Source organism: Dermacentor albipictus, chromosome 9, assembly GCF_038994185.2.
Source record: "Dermacentor albipictus isolate Rhodes 1998 colony chromosome 9, USDA_Dalb.pri_finalv2, whole genome shotgun sequence".
Lineage (NCBI taxonomy): Eukaryota > Metazoa > Arthropoda > Arachnida > Ixodida > Ixodidae > Dermacentor > Dermacentor albipictus.
The window spans coordinates 124,008,027-124,025,718 of record NC_091829.1 but is presented as its reverse complement, the minus strand read 5'-3'; the positions used below and the strand labels follow the sequence as shown (position 1 = coordinate 124,025,718).

The following is a 17,692-nucleotide window of genomic DNA, read 5'->3' as shown; positions in this document are numbered from 1 at the left end:
GTGGGCGCAGGGGCCTTGCCCTCTGAGGCAGGACTCTCTGGTAACTTCTCGCTCGCAGGAGCGCGTGTCCGGCGCCTCACAAGAGGCAACGGACACTACACCTGTCCTCAAGGCGCACCAAGCGCCTAAGGAGTGGCAAGGCTCCCTGGAACCCTCCAGAAAGGGCAAAACTCCCCTTACAGGGCCTCGAAGAACATTTTCTTCAATTGACCTCAGCATAGTTTCCCCGTCTATACTGCCTGAACTTGAATGGGAAGTTACCAGCAATCCTTGCGGGAGCGACCACTTCGTTATACTACTAAGAACATCTAAAGAAAACTAATATCCACCACAGGCTCCTAGGTGGAAGATTGATACAACCGACTGGGAGAAATTCCGAACTCATAGTAGTATTTCATGCGATCCCATGTCCACGCTAGGAATTGATGCTGTTGTTGAGTATTTTACAGCCTTCACAATAGATGCCGCATCTAAATGCATATCAGAAGTAAAAGGCTTGGCATGCAAACGACGTCTCCCATGGTGGAACGACGAATGTAGGATCGCTCGCAGGAAACAGAACAAAGCGTGGGGGTTGCTACCCGCGTCTCCCACTGCACAGAATCTTGTGAACTTTAAGAAAGTAAAGTCCCAAGAAAGGAGAACTCACCGACAGGCCGGACGAGAGAGTAGGCAGAAGTTTTTATCGAGTATCAACTCGTATGCAGATGAGGCCAATGTCTGGAACAGGGTTATTAGGATAAGAGAGCGACAAACGTATTCACACCCTTTGGTAAACACACAAGGCCATACCCTGCAAGACAAGGCAGACGCACTTCGGGAGCATGTTGAGAGCGTGTCAAGTTCAACAAATTATTCGCAATCCTTCCTCAAATACAAACGAATAGAAGAATGTAAGCCATTCATCGGAAAATGTCGACAGAATGAACTATGCAACCGTCCTTCTAGTATTGCCGAGTTCAAAGCTGCCTTGAGCGCATGCAAGAGCTCTGCACCGGCCTCTGACAAAATCATGTACGAAATGATCAAAAACTTACATAATGACACCCAAGTTACACTACTCGCACTTTGCAGCCTTACAACCGCATGGAAAGAAGCCATTGTGGTCCCTGCTTTGAAACCTGGCAAAGACCCTTCCTCAGTGGAACGTTATCACCCGATTGCCCTCACAAGTTGCCTGGGTAAGGTATTTGAAAAAAAATGATTAATCGGCGACTCATTCACTTCTTTGAACTGAGCAAAATGCTTGATCCCTATCAGTGTGGCTTCCGGGAAGGGCACTTCACAACTGATCATCTTGTACGTATTGAAGCAAAAGCAAACATCTGTGACGCATTTGTACACAAACACTTTTTCCTATCCACATTCCTCAATAGAGAAGGCGTACGACACATTGTGACGCTACAGAATCTTGAGAAACTTGTCAGAAATGGACATTTATGGTAATATGCTAAACCTAATAGAAAGCTATTTGTCCAATCGTAACTTCCCGGTAAAAGTCGGCAAAGTACTGTCATGTGCTTTTACACAAGAAACTGGTGTACCCCAGGGAGGCGTGCTCAGCTGCACTCTCTTTATCGTGAAGATGAACGCGCTTCGTGCTTCATTACCACCGACCATCTTTTATTCTCTCTATGTGGATGGCATTAAAATAGCTTTCAAATCCTGTAGCCTCGCAGCGTGCGAGAGACAGGTACACCATTGCTTGAACAAAGTATCAAAATGGGCAGAGAAAATGGATTTAAAATCAATCCTAACAAAAGTCATTGTGTACATTTTACATGAAAGACAGGCCTGGCCCCGGGTCCTTGCTTAGAACTGCGTGGACAACGAATACCTATCAACAAAGATCACAAATCCCTAGGTATTATACTTGACTATAGACTCACTTTCATACCACACATTAAATATCTGAAAGCAAAATGTCTAAAAACAATCAACCTAATGAAACTTCTATCCCAGACTACATGGGGTAGAGACAGGAACCGTTTAATGAAACTGTACAAGAGCCTAATTCGATCTCGATTGGATTATGGTGCCGTAGTATACAACTCTGCCGCCCCAAGCGCGCTGAAGATGCTAGATCCTGTTCACCATCTAGGTATTCACTTAGCCACGGGTGCTTTCAGAACAAGCCCGATTGAAAGCTTATACGCGGAATCAAATGAATGGTCACTCTATCTACAAAGAACTTACATCAGCCTTACATATTTCCTGAAAATACACTCCAATCATCTACGTCCATGTTTTAGTACCATTAACGGTATGACGTGTACTACACTTTTCTATAATCGTCCCTCAGTAAGACAGCCTTTCTCGCTTCGTGTGAGGGAGCTTAGCAATGAAATGCATGTCCCGTTCCTTAAGCTTCGCCTAATGCATCAAACCAAATTGTTACCACCTTAGGAGTGGCACGTCGTAGAATGTGACATATGCTTTTTAGAAGTGACAATACATGCTCCAGAGATTGAAATCCGGACGCATTACCCAGAACTCCAGCACAAGCACTCCTTCGCAGAGTTCTACACAGACGCTTCGAAGTCAAATGCCAGTGTGTCCTATGGTGCCGTTGGCCCATCGTTCTCAGAATTCGATGTACTGCATCCAGAAACAAGTATCTTTGCGGCCGAGGCCTACGCAATACTGTCTGCTGTGAAGCGTATAAGAAAATCAAAACTTCAAAAATCAGCAATATATACAGACTCCTTAAGCGTCGTGAAGGCCTTGATATCACTCTATACACACAAAAATCGAGTACTTAATGAACTCTATTCAATCTTGTGCAAAGCGTACACACCTAACCACCATATAATTATATGCTGGGTGCCTGGCCATAGGAGCATCGAGGGTAACGGTCTGGCTGACGAGATGGCCACGTCAATCGCATCGCAAGCTGTTAACCCTACCGCTGAGGTGCCTGTCACAGATCTGAGGCCTTTCTTGCGAAGAAGGCCGTGAGACCACTGGCAACACATGTGGGACGCGGAAACGGATAATAAGCACCACCTGATAAAACAACAGTTAGAATTCCGGCCCTCTACTACAAAATCGCGCCAAATAGATGCCTTATGCGGTCGTCTCAGAATAGGACACACATTTGACACCCATAGCTTTCTACTCACCGAAAGTGACCCTCCAACCTGTGGTACATGCGGGGAGAGGCTGACCGTACTCCACGTCCTCCTGTTGTGTCGGGAAGGTGAATCTGAGAGAAAGAGACATCCTTCCTTAGCATACCGGCAGCACATTCCTCTTCATCCTGCAATGTTTCTCGGTCCAGAACCGCTTTTTATTATAGACAAAGTCCTAGGTTTCCTCAGAGATGTGGTCTAATATGTTATTAGTCCCATACATTCGTAACGCTTCCTCTCTTTAGAGGATGCCGCTGGGATAGTTGTACTGTATAGCACATGCCTCAAGGCCCTTGGTGAGACAGTTGTGCTGTAGCCAATTTTTGCATCTTACATGCCCTGCATATCACATCATTTTTCCGCAGTGCAGTGTAAGGCTCTTAGTACTCGTCATTAGACATCGCCATACTCTTATATCACGTAGATTTTACGGACATTACAGAGACTATTTTTAGGCCCCTTTACAGCCAAGACACATCTTCTTGACATAACTCATCATTCCACCGCGAAATCAGTAACACTGTCTTGGGGCTCTTTGGCCATACCTGGCCTTTGCACCCCTAAACAACACACATTCATTCATTCATTCATTCATTCATTCATTCATTCATTCATTCATTCATTCATTCATTCATTCATTCATTCATTCATTCATAAATTGTGAGGTTTTACGTGCCCAAACCACTTTCTGATTATGAGGCATGCCGTAGTGGAGGACTCCGGAAATTTCGACCACCTCGGGTTCTTTAATTTCTACCTAAATATAAGTACACGGGTGTTTTCGCATTTCGCGCCCATTGAAATGCGGCCGCCGAGGCCGGGATTCCACCCCGCGACTTCGTGCTCCGCAGCCCAATACCATAGCCACTGATCAAACACGGCGGGTAGTGAGGAGAAAGATGTTAATCAAAATCAAGGTTCATAACATGAAACAGTGTATCTAAGTTTACCGAGCGAATGTAGCGGATGCTCAAAAAAGAAAGCTTGCCCTAGAGCGACAAAACCGGCTGTAGCCGGTTGGCCGGGACGCTTCAGAAATGACTTTTCTTCGTCTCCCAGACAGTTAAATTTGTGAAGAAGTAAAACGAAGGACACCGACCAACATAGAAGTGCTAAAAAATGAAAAAATCTAAAAGACGTTTCGGCTTCGCTACGGAAGCCTTGTTCACAATGGGATGACGGAAGGTTCATGGAAGCTTATGTATGCTTTAGAACGTGACGTAAGCAGCGTGTGTATGACGGGGGGAGGGTCCCCTCATTTCGATTAAGCATGTGACGTGTTTTTTGTATCTCCAGTGACTCCAGATACAGACGCGATTTGTGGTTTCTTTCTTGGCCGATAATTCTCGAGCGATCCCAGTCAGTATTGTGGCCCGTTGGATCCGCGTGCTCGGCAAGGGCATTCGACACTGTACGCTTCTTTTCGACATCTTTCTGATGCTGTCTCACTCTCTGTTTGAAGTTGCCCGATTCACCGATGTATGCGTAGTCGCAATCTGCGCAGGGTATCTTATATACCACGCCGGGAAACGATTCTCTCGGAAGCCTGTCCTTACCGCCGACGAGTGCTTGCCTCAGCTTACATACGGGCACGTGCGCCACCTCAACGTCATAACCGCGTAGAACGCGAGACAGGGTTTCGCTTATCCCTGGAACGTAAGGTATGGCAGCACGCTTTCTTTGTCGGGGATTGGTCTGACGTGCTGGATTGGACAGACGGCGCTCCACAGCAGTCAAAAAGGATGTGGGGTAGCCGCTTGCCGAGAGATCACCTCGCACGTGGTCCAAGTCAGTGGAACGGCTTTCTGCTGTGGTGCAAATGCGGTTCGTACGGTTGAGCAGTGAGGCAGCAACCGACCTTTTGTGAGCGTCTGGATGAACGGATTGAAAGTTCAGGTAGCGGCCAGTGTGTGTGTCCTTACGGTACACGCTGAACGAGAGCCGTCCATCGCGTCTGGTGACAAGTACATCTAAAAAAGGGGAGTCTGTTGTCGACCTCTGTCTCAACTGTGAATTGGATGGCCTTTTCTTGACTGTTTAGGTGCGCAGTGAACGAATCCAAAGCGCTGCGCCGAATCAGACAGAAATAGTCGTCCACATAGCGCAGAAAAACTTTTGGCCTAGGGCTGAAGGACGCGAGAGCACGCCTTTCCAAACATTCCATCGTAAGATTGGCAGCGGTAACAGAGACGGATGCACCAATTGCCGTCCCGGGAACTGCCTGTAGAAGACCTTGTCGAAACAGAAGTACGTGTTTCCAAGGCAAAAACAGAGGAGCCTCTTGAAAGAAACCACAAATCGCGTCTGTATCTGGAGTCACTGGAGATACAAAAAACACGTCACACGCTTAATCGAAATGAGGGGACCCTCCCCCCGTCATACACGCGCTGCTTACGTCACGTTCTAAAGCACACATAAGCTTCCATGAACCTTCCGTCATCCCATTGTGAACAAGGCTTCCGTAGCGAAGCCGAAACGTCTTTTAGATTTTTTCATTTTTTAGCACTTCTATGTTGGTCGGTGTCCTTCGTTTTACTTCTTCAATGATTCATCCCGACCAGACGGGCTTCCATCGAACCCTCGATTTCAGTTAAATTTGTGTGCGTGTGCCCGCCATGAACAACCGCTAAATGACGGGCGCCGCCGTTTCGTACGACGAGCTTTGAGATCATAGGATTGCGACGAGGTTTATTGTCGTTGACAACGTTGTGGAACGCTAGGTATATCAAGGCACTGCAAGGGCTGTCCGTAGCAAGGGGGTCGCTCGCGATCGCTGCATGGTCCTTCGTCTTCCTCTTCAGTCGGTGCATACACAGGGGCGCGGCTGCTTCATTACAATGCCCCGGGAGCGAAATGTAGCCATCGTGGCGACTCAAGGCGCGGAGAAGATGAGCAGGTCGTAATACGGTTTCAGGCGGTTGACATGTACTGTCTCTCGCCCACGACGACGCAGGTCTGGTAACATTGTGAGTGGCTCGACGATGTAGTTGACCGGTGAGGAAGCCTCGATGATACGGTATTGACCGTGATAATGTGCCAGGTGTTTGGAAGAAAGGCCGGCAATGTGGGCTGGTATCCGAAGCAACACAAGCGAACCAGGAGAAAAGTCGTACGGTGGTTGATGAGTACGATCATGTCTTGTCTTTTGACGTTCTTGAGTCTCACTAGTCAGGGCACGTGCCAGCTGACGGCAATCTTCAGCATATTTGGCGGCTTCGAAAAGCGGAGTATACTCTGTAGCGTCAGGTTGGTACGGCACTATGGTGTCCAAAGGGCATGAAGGCTCACGGCCATACACAAGGGAAAAGGGGGAAATACCTGTGGTCGCATGCGTCGCGGTGTTGCATGCGAACGTAACAAAGGGGGAGTAGGGTGTCCCAGTTGGAGTGGTCGGTTGCAATATTCATCCGCAACATGTCGCCAAGTGTGCGATTGAACCACTCGGTCAGTACGTTGGTTTGGGGATGGTACGCGGCCGATTTGCGGTGAATTATCCTGAACTCAGCGAGGAGAGCTTGGGCGCCCTCCAATAGGAACACACGGCCCCTATAACTCAGTAGTTCTGGGGGAGCGCCGTGGCGCAGAACAAAATTGCGAAGGATGAAAAAAACCAACGTCACGAGCAGTCGCTGTCGATGTCGTCGAGGTAACATAAACACGTTGTCCATTTGTGGCCTCTAAGGATGGTGTCAATCATACGCTCAAAGTAGCAGTGACGCACTTGCGCGAGGGATAAACGGTGTGATGAATTAAATGACAAATATCAACTGCTGTTCAGATAATATGGTGTCGGCGTAAACAAAAACCTTTAGCTGAGGATCTTGTACGTAAGTACATTGGAGAAGTGAAATGAATGTGCATGACAACACAATGTACGAGTATTGAAGCTTGCGGCATTTAAAGAAATGTGATAGTATCGCAACTGAAGCAGTTACATTTTAGATTCGTGAAATATTTAAGAAAGCGTTGGCAAACACATGTACAAAATCACATTTTTATAACTCAATGCATGATGCAATAAATAAACCAAATATCATATTTAAACCGCTCAGAATTCATGTACTACACAGCGCTCTGAAATATTCTGTTTTATTGGTAGATCATTCGCCCCTCCTCGCACACATTGTACCGATTTCAAGCAAATTGCAAACGAATGTCAAGAAAGTTGTTAGCTTAGGATGCTCCGCGCGATGCAGCTAATAAAACTGCGATATATATATACATATATCTTTGATCTAGCTAACCTTGTAAATTCTAAGCTTCTGTTCTTCTTAAATTTAGTGATTTCATAATATTTCCACTTGCAAGCCTGAAAAAATGGTATGATGGATAATTTGCCGGCATTTAATGGCTCTATCAAACGAAGTTTGTTTGATTGTTCTAATTTCGTCATTAAATAATCCTGTCTTGATGCCGGCCAAGCTGGCATGATTACAAACGACGTACAAGGTAACACCTCAAGCTGAGTCATGACTCAGCTTACATGCTGAGTCATGTAAACAACCATTACAAGAGTAAATAAAAGTGTACAAGTAAAAAGCCATTAACTCAAGAATAGCGACCAATGTTTATCTTGTCCTTAGCGTAGCTATTTAAATGAGCAACAGGCTGCACAAAAGACACACCATACGCACTGTCTCTGCTCTTCTGCCCGTTGTATTTTTCTTCACTTACCGGTAGAAGAGATGTCGTACCAGCTATGCCTTAACTCAACGCTAGCAGTGTTCATTATCTTACCGAGAAAAACAAAAGAAAATATTGTTACGTAAGGAGACGCAAATGAAAAGCTATATACAAGTATATTTACAACGGAATACGCCGCACTTGGCCAAGAGGCAACAGCCCGCGCTAGCCTCCAATCGTTGTCGTCGTCTTCGTACTGCTCGCCTCTTCGTCATCGGTAATACTATTCCGTAGCACTACCCCCGGCGGCAAAAGCGCCGTCCCGGAGCGACTAAAGGCCGGATTTGGAAACAGTGTAGTAGGCCTTGAGCCGACTGACGTGCACAACATCACTAGGTGCCACAGTAGATGACGAGGTTGAGCTCACAGGGGCAATTTCGTACGTCACAGGCGTCACCTGGCGCAGCACGCGGTAGGGCCCTGTGTATCGCGAAAGGAGCTTCTCTGAAAGTCCGACGTGACGGGAGGGCGACCAGAGGAGCACGAGCGCACCAGGCGAAAACGGTACGTCACGGTGGCGGGCGTTGTACTGACGCTGCTGAGTGGTTTGCGAGTCCGTCAGTCGAGCACGGGCAAGCTGGCGTGCATGGTCGGCGAGAGCGATGGCGTCGCGCGCATACTCGCTTGTTGACATCGAAGCAGGAGGAAGTGCCGTGTCAAGGGGCAAGGTCGGTTCGCGACCGTAGAGCAGATAAAAGGGAGAAAATCCGGCGGTGTCGTGCCGGGAAAAATTATAAGCGAATGTGACGTAAGGAAGGGCAATGTCCCAGTCGCGGTGGTCCTTGGAAACGTACTTTGACAGCATATCGGTAAGAGTACGTTTAACCGCTCTGTCAGGCCATTGGTTTGAGGATGGTATGAGGTAGTCAGCTTGTGTTGAGTGGAGCAGGAACGTACAATGTCGGCGATAACTTTCGAGAGGAAGTTACGACCACGGTCAGTGAGCAGCTGTCGCGGGGCGCCATGAAGTAAGATAATGTCACGCAAGAGAAAGTCCGCGACGTCAGTGGCGCAACTGGTAGGGAGAGCCCGCGTGATAGCGTATCGGGTGGCGTAATCAGTTGCGACGGCTACCCATTTGTTCCCAGAGGATGACGTGGGAAAGGGACCGAGGAGGTCTAATCCAACACGAAAGAACGGTTCCACAGGGACAGTGATCGGCTGGAGATGACCGGCAGGTAGCACCTGAGGTGTTTTCCGACGCTGGCAGGTATCGCAGGCAGCAACATACTGTCGGACGGAGCGAGCGAGGCCAGGCCAATAGAAGCGGCGGCGGACGCGGTCGTACGTGCGGGTTACGCCAAGATGTCCTGCAGTAGGTGCGTCATGCATCTCAAAGAGCACAGTCTGTCGTAGATGTTTTGGCACGACAAGAAGAAGATCAGATCCGTCAGGAAGGAAGTTCCTTCGGTACAGAATGCCGCCCTGGAGGACATATCGGCGAACGGATGCGTCGGTAGGTGTAGAGCGCAGACGCTCGATGAGTACTCGCAGCGATAGGTCTCGGTACTGCTCATCGGCGATGTTAGTGAAGGCAGACACAGAGAAAATGCCGTCGGCGGTACTACTGTCGGCGTCGTCAGGCTCGTCTACCGGGTAGCGAGACAGGCAGTCAGCGTCCTTGTGTAGTCGGCCAGATTTGTAGGTGACAGAGAACGAATATTCTTGGAGGCGTAAGGCCCAGCGACCAAGTCTTCCTGAAGGGTCTTTCAATGAGCATAACCAACAAAGCGCGTGATGGTCTGTGATAACGGAAAAGGGTCGGCCATATAAGTATGGGCGGAACTTCGCAACCGCCCAAACTAAGGCCAGACACTCACGCTCAGTGATGGAATAGTTGCGCTCCGCGGGTGAGAGGAGCCTGCTGGCGTAAGCGATAACACGGTCGTGGCCACGCTGGCGTTGTGCTAGTACTGCTCCAATTCCGTGACCGCTGGCATCAGTACGGACTTCGGTAGGCGCAGAAGGATCGAAATGGGCCAGAACGGGGGGCGTTGTGAGAATGTCGATTAGATGAGAGAATGCAGAGGCCTCGTTATCGCCCCACTGGAAAGGAGAGTCTTTTTTCAAAAGGTCGGTTAGTGGTCGTGCTATGGCGGCGAAATTCCTCACGAAACGGCGGAAGTACGAACAAAGGCCGATGAAGCTGCGCACATCCTTGACACACGTCGGAACAGGGAAGTGCGTAACAGCATGGATCTTGCCTGGGTCCGGTTGCACTCCGTTCGCGTCAACGAGATGCCCAAGGACGGTAATCTGGCGACGGCCGAATTGGCACTTCGATGCGTTCAGTTGCAGACCGGCGCGACGAAAAACGTCCAGGACTGCCGAGAGGCGCTCGAGGTGCGTAGCGAACGTTGGGGAGAATACTATGACGTCGTCCAAGTAGCACAGGCATATGGACCATTTGAAACCGTGAAGAAGGGAGTCCATCATGCGTTCAAAAGTGGCAGGAGCATTACATAGACCAAACGGCATCACTTTGAATTGATAAAGACCGCCCGGAGTTACAAAAGCAGTCTTCTCGCGGTCGAGATCGTCCACAGCAATCTGCCAGTAGCCGGAGCGGAGGTCAATAGAAGAGAAGTAGCGAGCACCATGGAGGCAGTCAAGGGCGTCATCGATCCGGGGTAGGGGATACACGTCCTTTTTGGTAACCCTGTTAAGGTGCCGATAATCCACGCAAAAGCGCCATGAGCCATCCTTCTTTTTTACCAGTACAACCGGTGACGCCCACGGACTACATGACGGTTCTATGATGTTATTGGCAAGCATTTTGCGAACTTCAGCGTGAATAACTTGACGCTCAACCGGTGACACTCGATACGGGCGGCGATGAATAGGAGGGGCATCGCCGGTATTAATGCGATGTTTAACAGTTGTAGTTTGGGCCAAAGGACGATCGTGAAAGTCAAAAATATCGTTGTAGGAAAACAGAACGCGGTAGAGCTCACGAGCGTGCTCGGACGGCATGTTGGGCGCAATCATTTTCTGTAAGTCGGCGATGGTGCAAGTTGTCGACTGAGATGGTGGAGGAGGATCGGCTGAATGGCTGTCTACCTCAATAGATGCTATTGAGCGATCTTCGAATGAGCAAAGCTGGGCCAGAGACATCCCGCGTGGCAGCACTTGTGTCGTCAAGCCAAAATTGACCACGGGCAGGCAGACGCAATTAGCCGTAATAGATAAAACGGTATGAGGCACCGTGATCCCGTGTGTAAGGAGGACGTCTTGTATAGGAGCCGCGATATAGTGACCGTCGGGCACTGGTGGGGATGACACTAGGTCAACGTAAGTCAGTGCCGTAGGTGGCAAGCGAACAAAGTCGACGGAACTGAGGCGACTGGGGTGTGGTTCAGCGGGATCCAGAACAGGCAGGTCAAGGCGGAGAGTACTGGCGGAACAATCAATTAGAGCAGAATGTGCGGAGAGGAAGTCTAAGCCGAGGATGATGTCATGGGGACAGTGGGCGATGACCGTGAATAGCACGACTGTTGAGCGATCGGCGAAGGAGACGCGGGCGGCACACATACCAATTACGGGGGCTGTTCCGCCATCGGCGACACGGACAACAAGCGTCGTGGCGGGCGTGATTATTTTTTTCAGGCGGGTACGAAAGTCCGCGCTCATTACCGACAAATGCGCCCCAGTGTCTATAAGAGCAGATACAGGAACACCGTCGACTTGCACGTCAAGAAGGTTCAGATGAGTGGGCAACGTCAGTGGAGGATTTGGCGGCGTAGGGAGCAATGCAGCGTCACCTCGAGGCGCTGCATCATTCAGTTTTCCGGCTGGGAGCGGCGTCCGAAGGGAGTCGGCGAAAAGGAGCGACGGGGCTGGGGAGAGCGAGATTGTCGTCCTTGGGGCGAAGGTGAACGAGAATAGGGGCGGTTCGGCGCAGGAGAGTCAGTGGCGGCATTATCGGAGCGTGCGGCATAAGGACGAGAAGGGCCACCCGAGGGGCGAGAATAGGCAGTATAAGCAGACCGGGTCGGGGAAGTCCAGCGACTTCGACAGTGCCGAGAAATGTGCCCGATGCGACGGCAGTGAAAACAAATGGGCTTGTCGTCAGCAGTGCGCCATTCAGCTGGGTTGCGGAAACGTGGTGGGTAAGACGATGCGGGACGGGGCGGAATCGAAGAAGCCGGATGGGTATCAGGGTGATGGGCCGAGCAGATGGTGTGAAGGCCCATGTTTTCGAACTCCTGGCGGACAACTGCCTGGATCAGGGAAACCGTGACTGCCGGTGCGTTGGTGGGGCTGGAGTCGAAGGCAGCCGGATAGGCGGCCTCAATCTCACGCCGAACGATCTTGGTAATATCGCAGGTGTTGTTGGGACGAGGAGCGTCGGCACAGGAAGAAGTCGCTGGGGTGTTGGGCAAACGGGCAAACTGCTGATCGATACGTCTGCTTTTAGCGAGTTCCAGGCGGCGGCACTCTTTGATAACAGCATCCACCGTCGCGACGTTGTTGAACACGAGCAAGTTGAAGGCGTCATCGGCAATGCCTTTGAGGATGTGGGATACCTTGTCTGACTCAGGCATGTGTGCATCAACTTTGCGGCACAGAGCCAGGACGTCCTGAATGTACGTGACATAGGGCTCTGTTGACGTCTGCACACGGCCGGAAAGCGCCTTCTGCGCGGCAAGTTTGTGACCGTAGGGGTTGCCGAACAAGTCTCGGAGCTTTTGCTTGAACGAATCCCAACTGGTGAGCTCCTCTTCGTGCGTCCGAAACCAAACTCGAGGTGTGCCACCGAGGTAAAAGACTACGTTGGCGAGCATGATAGTAGGGTCCCACCGGTTATTGCGGCTGACGTGTTCGTACAGGCTGATCCAGTCGTCGACGTCGTCCCCATCTTTGCCCGAGAATACGCCAGGATCACGAGGAGCAGGGAGAGAGATGTAGGTCGTCGAAGTGGCAGGAGGGGTCGGAGGCGGCTGAGTCGAATTGTCATCGCCGGGAGCCATGAAGCTAGGCTCGACGTACCGTCCACTGCGAAGCTCCGTGACGAGGTACAGGGAACGTCCACCTCCACCAGATATGTTACGTAAGGAGACGCAAATGAAAAGCTATATACAAGTATATTTACAACGGAATACGCCGCACTTGGCCAAGAGGCAACAGCCCGCGCTAGCCTGCAATCGTTGTCGTCGTCTTCGTACTGCTCGCCTCTTCGTCATCGGTAATACTATTCCGTAGCAATATTAACATCTCCGGTAGCATCTCCGGTAGCATTAGGGGGAAATGATTGCGAGTGTATCGTTCTCACGATACCTTCGGTAGGAATGGTGTGCCATTCTAATGCGAGTCAAATATTAAATGACTTCGTACAAACATTGAAGGCAATCTTGAGCCCGGAATTTTTTCATTGTATTCGACATGAAGGACTTTATTCCACCTACACTTGTCAGAATTAAAGGGAATAGTTCGCCTTTGCGCCATTTCCATTTCCCAAATTGGAGCCTCAAATGGCTAATTGCAATGGCTTATACCGGCAAGAAAGCAGCTCTACACTGCAGTGAGAGAAAAATATCATTGAGTTTAAATTTGCAAACATTCTTTTGTAACCACCCTTACCAGGCATTTCTTTTCCGTTCGAGTAGCAAGAAATACGAAAACCACACTTTACTTATTACATTATGTGTAGCCTATGTGAGATAGGTACGGGTCTTTCTCATTTTCAAGTTTAGCCACACAGACATACCATCAGAGGCAGTAGTGTTCAGTTTACGCCAGCCTAGAGCCTCAATCGAGCGCCAAAATTAAGTACTGCAAGTTACCGCTAAGGTTTAGAAAGTCGGCTTATGATTACCGCAGGATTGTTTGGCAACCTCTCAATTGGCAAGATGTGTTTTTGTCCTTTCGTAACAAGAGTCGGCCGTTTTCAGCTTCTATGTCCATGTCCTTGCAGGAATGCTCCTGGAACCGGAGGAAGGGAACAGCGAGAGATGCGTGGTGTCTGTGGCAAGGTTTCCAGTAGACCAGATGCCTTACACGGGCACGCCAAGGAACACACGGATGACACAGCCCAGATTTGTAAAGCCTGTGATCAATCGTCTGTGAAGATGTCTAAGTCTGTAGAACATTTCCGCAACCCCACTGGCAAAAAAGACAAATGCGAAACCTGTGGCAAACAGTTCCACCAGGCTTATGATCTAGCTGAACATCAGTGCACGCACGCAGACGAGACACCCTACAAATTCGAAATATGTGAAAAATTGGTCCGGCAGGCTGGTCATCAAGATGACAATAAGCGCACGCATACAGGTGAGAAACCCTACCTTTGCAAAACATGCGGAAAAACATACAAGTTCCTGGCGAGTCTCCGTAAACATGAGCACACTCACGCAAAGGAGAACCACCATGCATGCCAAAAATGTGCTAAATTATTTGAAAACAAATATGACCTCAAGAGACATGTATACTCGCAATGTGGAAACAGCGCTTACATTTGCGAAATCTGTGATCGATTATTTATGCACAGTTCAAGTCTTCTGCGTCACCGCCGAACAAAGCACGTGGATAAAACACCGTATGAGGGCACGCAGTGCGGATGTCGTTTTGCAGACAAAGAAACACGCGATAGGCATGTGTGCCAGAAGGAACGAAGGATGTGAACGATTCCGTCTGGTTTTTCAAAATTGCGCGATAAGACCTGGTCGCCAAAAGTATTTGGGGCGCTTCAATAGCCAGTTTTAGTTACACGTACGTAGAGGCTTTGCGTACGTAGAGCTTCTACGTGTCAGCAGTGCGCATGCGTACAACGTAGCGGGCGCGCGCGCGTCTCACGGACGTACGTGAGATTTAATTCTTTGCGTGCGTTTCTTGCGCACGTAGACAGCTTCGCGCGGGAGTTCCGCGAGATCACGAACAAGCGATAGCGGGCCGCGCGCGCGCAGACGGCTTGCATCGAAACACGGCGACAGGATTGAATTGGCTACCGCCGTGTTCACATTTCCCGACAGATGGAGCTACGGGGTCCCTCTTGGCGTGCGTCGCGTACGTGTAGCTAAAAGTGTTTCAGATGGCGTGCACGTATAAGATACGTAGGCTTTTCACGTTTGCGTACGTGAAGCCTCTACGTACGTGTAACTAAAACTGTCTAATGTCGAAAAACACTGCAGGTTCTGGCCAGCGCTCACTTTTCCGTGAACTATGTTGTTGGTGAACGTTGCTTTATCAAACTCATTTCAAGACAAACCCTAATGGGCTGCAAGATTCTGCTTTGTGTAATTAAACACTCTTAGGCAAAGTTACACCCTTTGGCTTGCCCCTTCTGCCACACAAAAATAATCGCTATCTGCCTTGATGCGTTTCCTTTCTTTAACGCTGCGAGCCCGGTACTTTCCAGTAACGAACGGCACGCGCGTTATCAGCATAGAACAGTTTACACTCTTTGGAGTGCCCCTTCTGATAACGCGCGTGCCGTTCGTTACTGGAAAGTTCCGGGCTCGCAGCGTTAAAGAAAGGAAACGCATCAAGGCAGATAACGATTATTGTTGTGCGGCAGAAGGGGCAAGCCAAAGGGTGTAACTTTGCCTAAGAGTGAAGGACTGAAATGTCCACAAAAAGATTCTTAACACCTACTTGGTTAGAGAAAGTTCTTGTGCAGGTCTTTTTACAGTGTACCACCAAACAAGCTTTAATGAACCATATTCGTAGTGATTTTGCAGCTTAAACAAAATGGAATATCTCTTTAAGAAGCATTTGAGAAAGGAGGTACTGTATTATAGTCAACTAAAAAGTAATTTCTGAGGTCCATTATATGAGGTCCAAAGGCCAAGTGGCCTTCGAGAGAAAGCACTTCCAGATACTCTTACGGCAATACATAACTACATTGTACGCGCATGAAAAGTATTTGCTTGAAATTTCGTTCAATGCATTGACTGTTATTTGACGTGTGTATTCACACAGCAGCTGTTTGATCTATGCCATAAGATAAGCTGATGACGGTAGTGAGACAGTACTAGATTCAAATCATTTGGAACTTCACTATACAACAAGGTGTCCCACTAGAAAATTTTTAGTTATATTTTATTGTGGCGGAACTTCTGAAGTTTAATAGACAGTTTTTTATCCACTTGGAAGTTGTGTATTTTTATTCGGACAGTTATCTAGTTGTAGCTGTAAAATCTTTTTATCCTGATGTGACAAAAGTTTCTGTGCAAAAATGACTACAAAGGTTTGTCATAACAAGCAAGTTTTCGTACATGTTTACACGCCTGCTAGTATATATTTTTCCTGTGAACGCGTTTCACCGGCTAACAAATGTTATGTTACCGCTCAGCGCATGACGCGCCTGCTTGTATCAGAACCTCCTGTATCTTTCTCACCAATTATACATTTTTTCTATGCTGTAGTCGAACCTTTCGTAGTCGAATTGCACGCGCAATACGAATACGAAAATGCATTCTTGAAGGCTTGCAAGCGCCAACGATTGCGCTACAATCTTCAACAAATCATGCATGAATCTCCGACATACGTTGAAGTCTACGCTCGCAACCACCTTTCTGCCCGAGTTTAACTCGTTTTGTGCCTTCCCGTTCCCCGATTAAAGAATTAGTTGCGGTACTCAAGGTTCTTGCTAGTGTATCGTTCACCGTCACTACAACGTGGAATCTCGTAGAGGTAGTTGTCGTGACGGGATACACCCAGCAAGCGATGAAAACAATGGAATCATTGTCATCGGCCAGCGAACTTGCTACAACCTGACTACCACACGAGTACGCTCGTTTGGCCGAGAATACTAGGAAGATCATGGCCCAATCAGCAGTCATCACAACAACCCTTGCGTCGCCAGCAACGATCACGCTACAACAGCCAATGGTGCCACCGAGCTTCCACAGATCATCGTTTAGGATCCGGAAAGCTGGCTGCAAACGGAAGCATAAATAGCCAAGTCTAACAACTGAAAGTGCAACTTGCGCGTCATGACTATTTTTCATTAAAAGACACCGCGAGGACGTGGCTCGAAAAGCGTGACACCGGGATAAGATCGTGGTACCTGTTTTGCAGGGGCTTCCTACAAACGTTCACGAGCACTGTAAGCAAGAAGCCGGTCAAAAACTTGTGTGCAGCTACCGAATGAGCACATCGCGATCTTCACGGAAGATATGAATCGTCTGTTAAGCACGCCGACCCAGACATGTCGGAGCAGAAAGCGAGTTTCCTCATGCGCGGTTTGAGGCAAGAGATTTACGCCGGACTGATTCGTAAACCAGCCAAGACCGTCGCGAAATTTCTAACGCAAGCCCCATCGACAAGACACTGGAAATGCCCACTCTGTAACATAACCACCTTTGCTTTCGTTGAAGTGAAAAATATGGTCACTAGGCCCCGACAAGCTCCCAAGGCCCATCGTAGCCGTTGTACGCGAATACGTGTGTAGGCTGGTGTGTGTGTTCGACACTGCCTCAAGTAGCCTTAATTGCGTACATCGTCTGAGGGCATATCCTGCAGTCATTATGAGTCCCTTGGTGTTCGCATCTCATGGAGGAAGTGATGACATACGTCGCTGTAATCCGCCATCGGCGTCCTCCTCCGAGCTCGCACCAGAACTCTTTAATTCCGTCGCCACTTGCCGCCACCTACCCAGCCGCCCACCTGCTCGCTCAACTCCCCGACAGGACACACGTATGGTGTGCACCCGACCACCGCCCGCTCTGCTGTCACAGCGCAAATCAAGGCCACGTATTCAGTGGATAACCGTACCGTGAGATGGGACTACGATGTTTCGCGCACTAAATCTTAAGGTCCATATCGAGGCGAGCGACTACCTTAAATTCCCAAATACTTGGCTGATTTTCTGGGGAGAGAGCAAAGACGTACCCGATGATCCTGGCCGCAGCACTACTACTCACTGCAGTTCCCACAGT

General features: G+C 49.1%; 1 protein-coding gene across 2 annotated transcripts in view; it reads left to right on the top strand.

Moving 5' to 3' along the window:
- Positions 1-14,787, top strand: part of LOC135918869 (zinc finger protein 596-like) — a 34,951-nt gene extending 20,164 nt beyond the window's left edge. Inside the window, exon 6 of one of the 2 annotated variants that reach the window (XM_065452561.2) lies at positions 13,729-14,787. In XM_065452561.2, the coding sequence (XP_065308633.2) occupies positions 13,729-14,434 (706 nt within the window). In that variant the 3' untranslated portion in view covers positions 14,435-14,787. The remainder of the gene's footprint in view (positions 1-13,728) is intronic. The other variant, XM_065452560.2, reaches the window with a different exon arrangement.
- Positions 14,788-17,692: the final 2,905 nt, after the last annotated feature.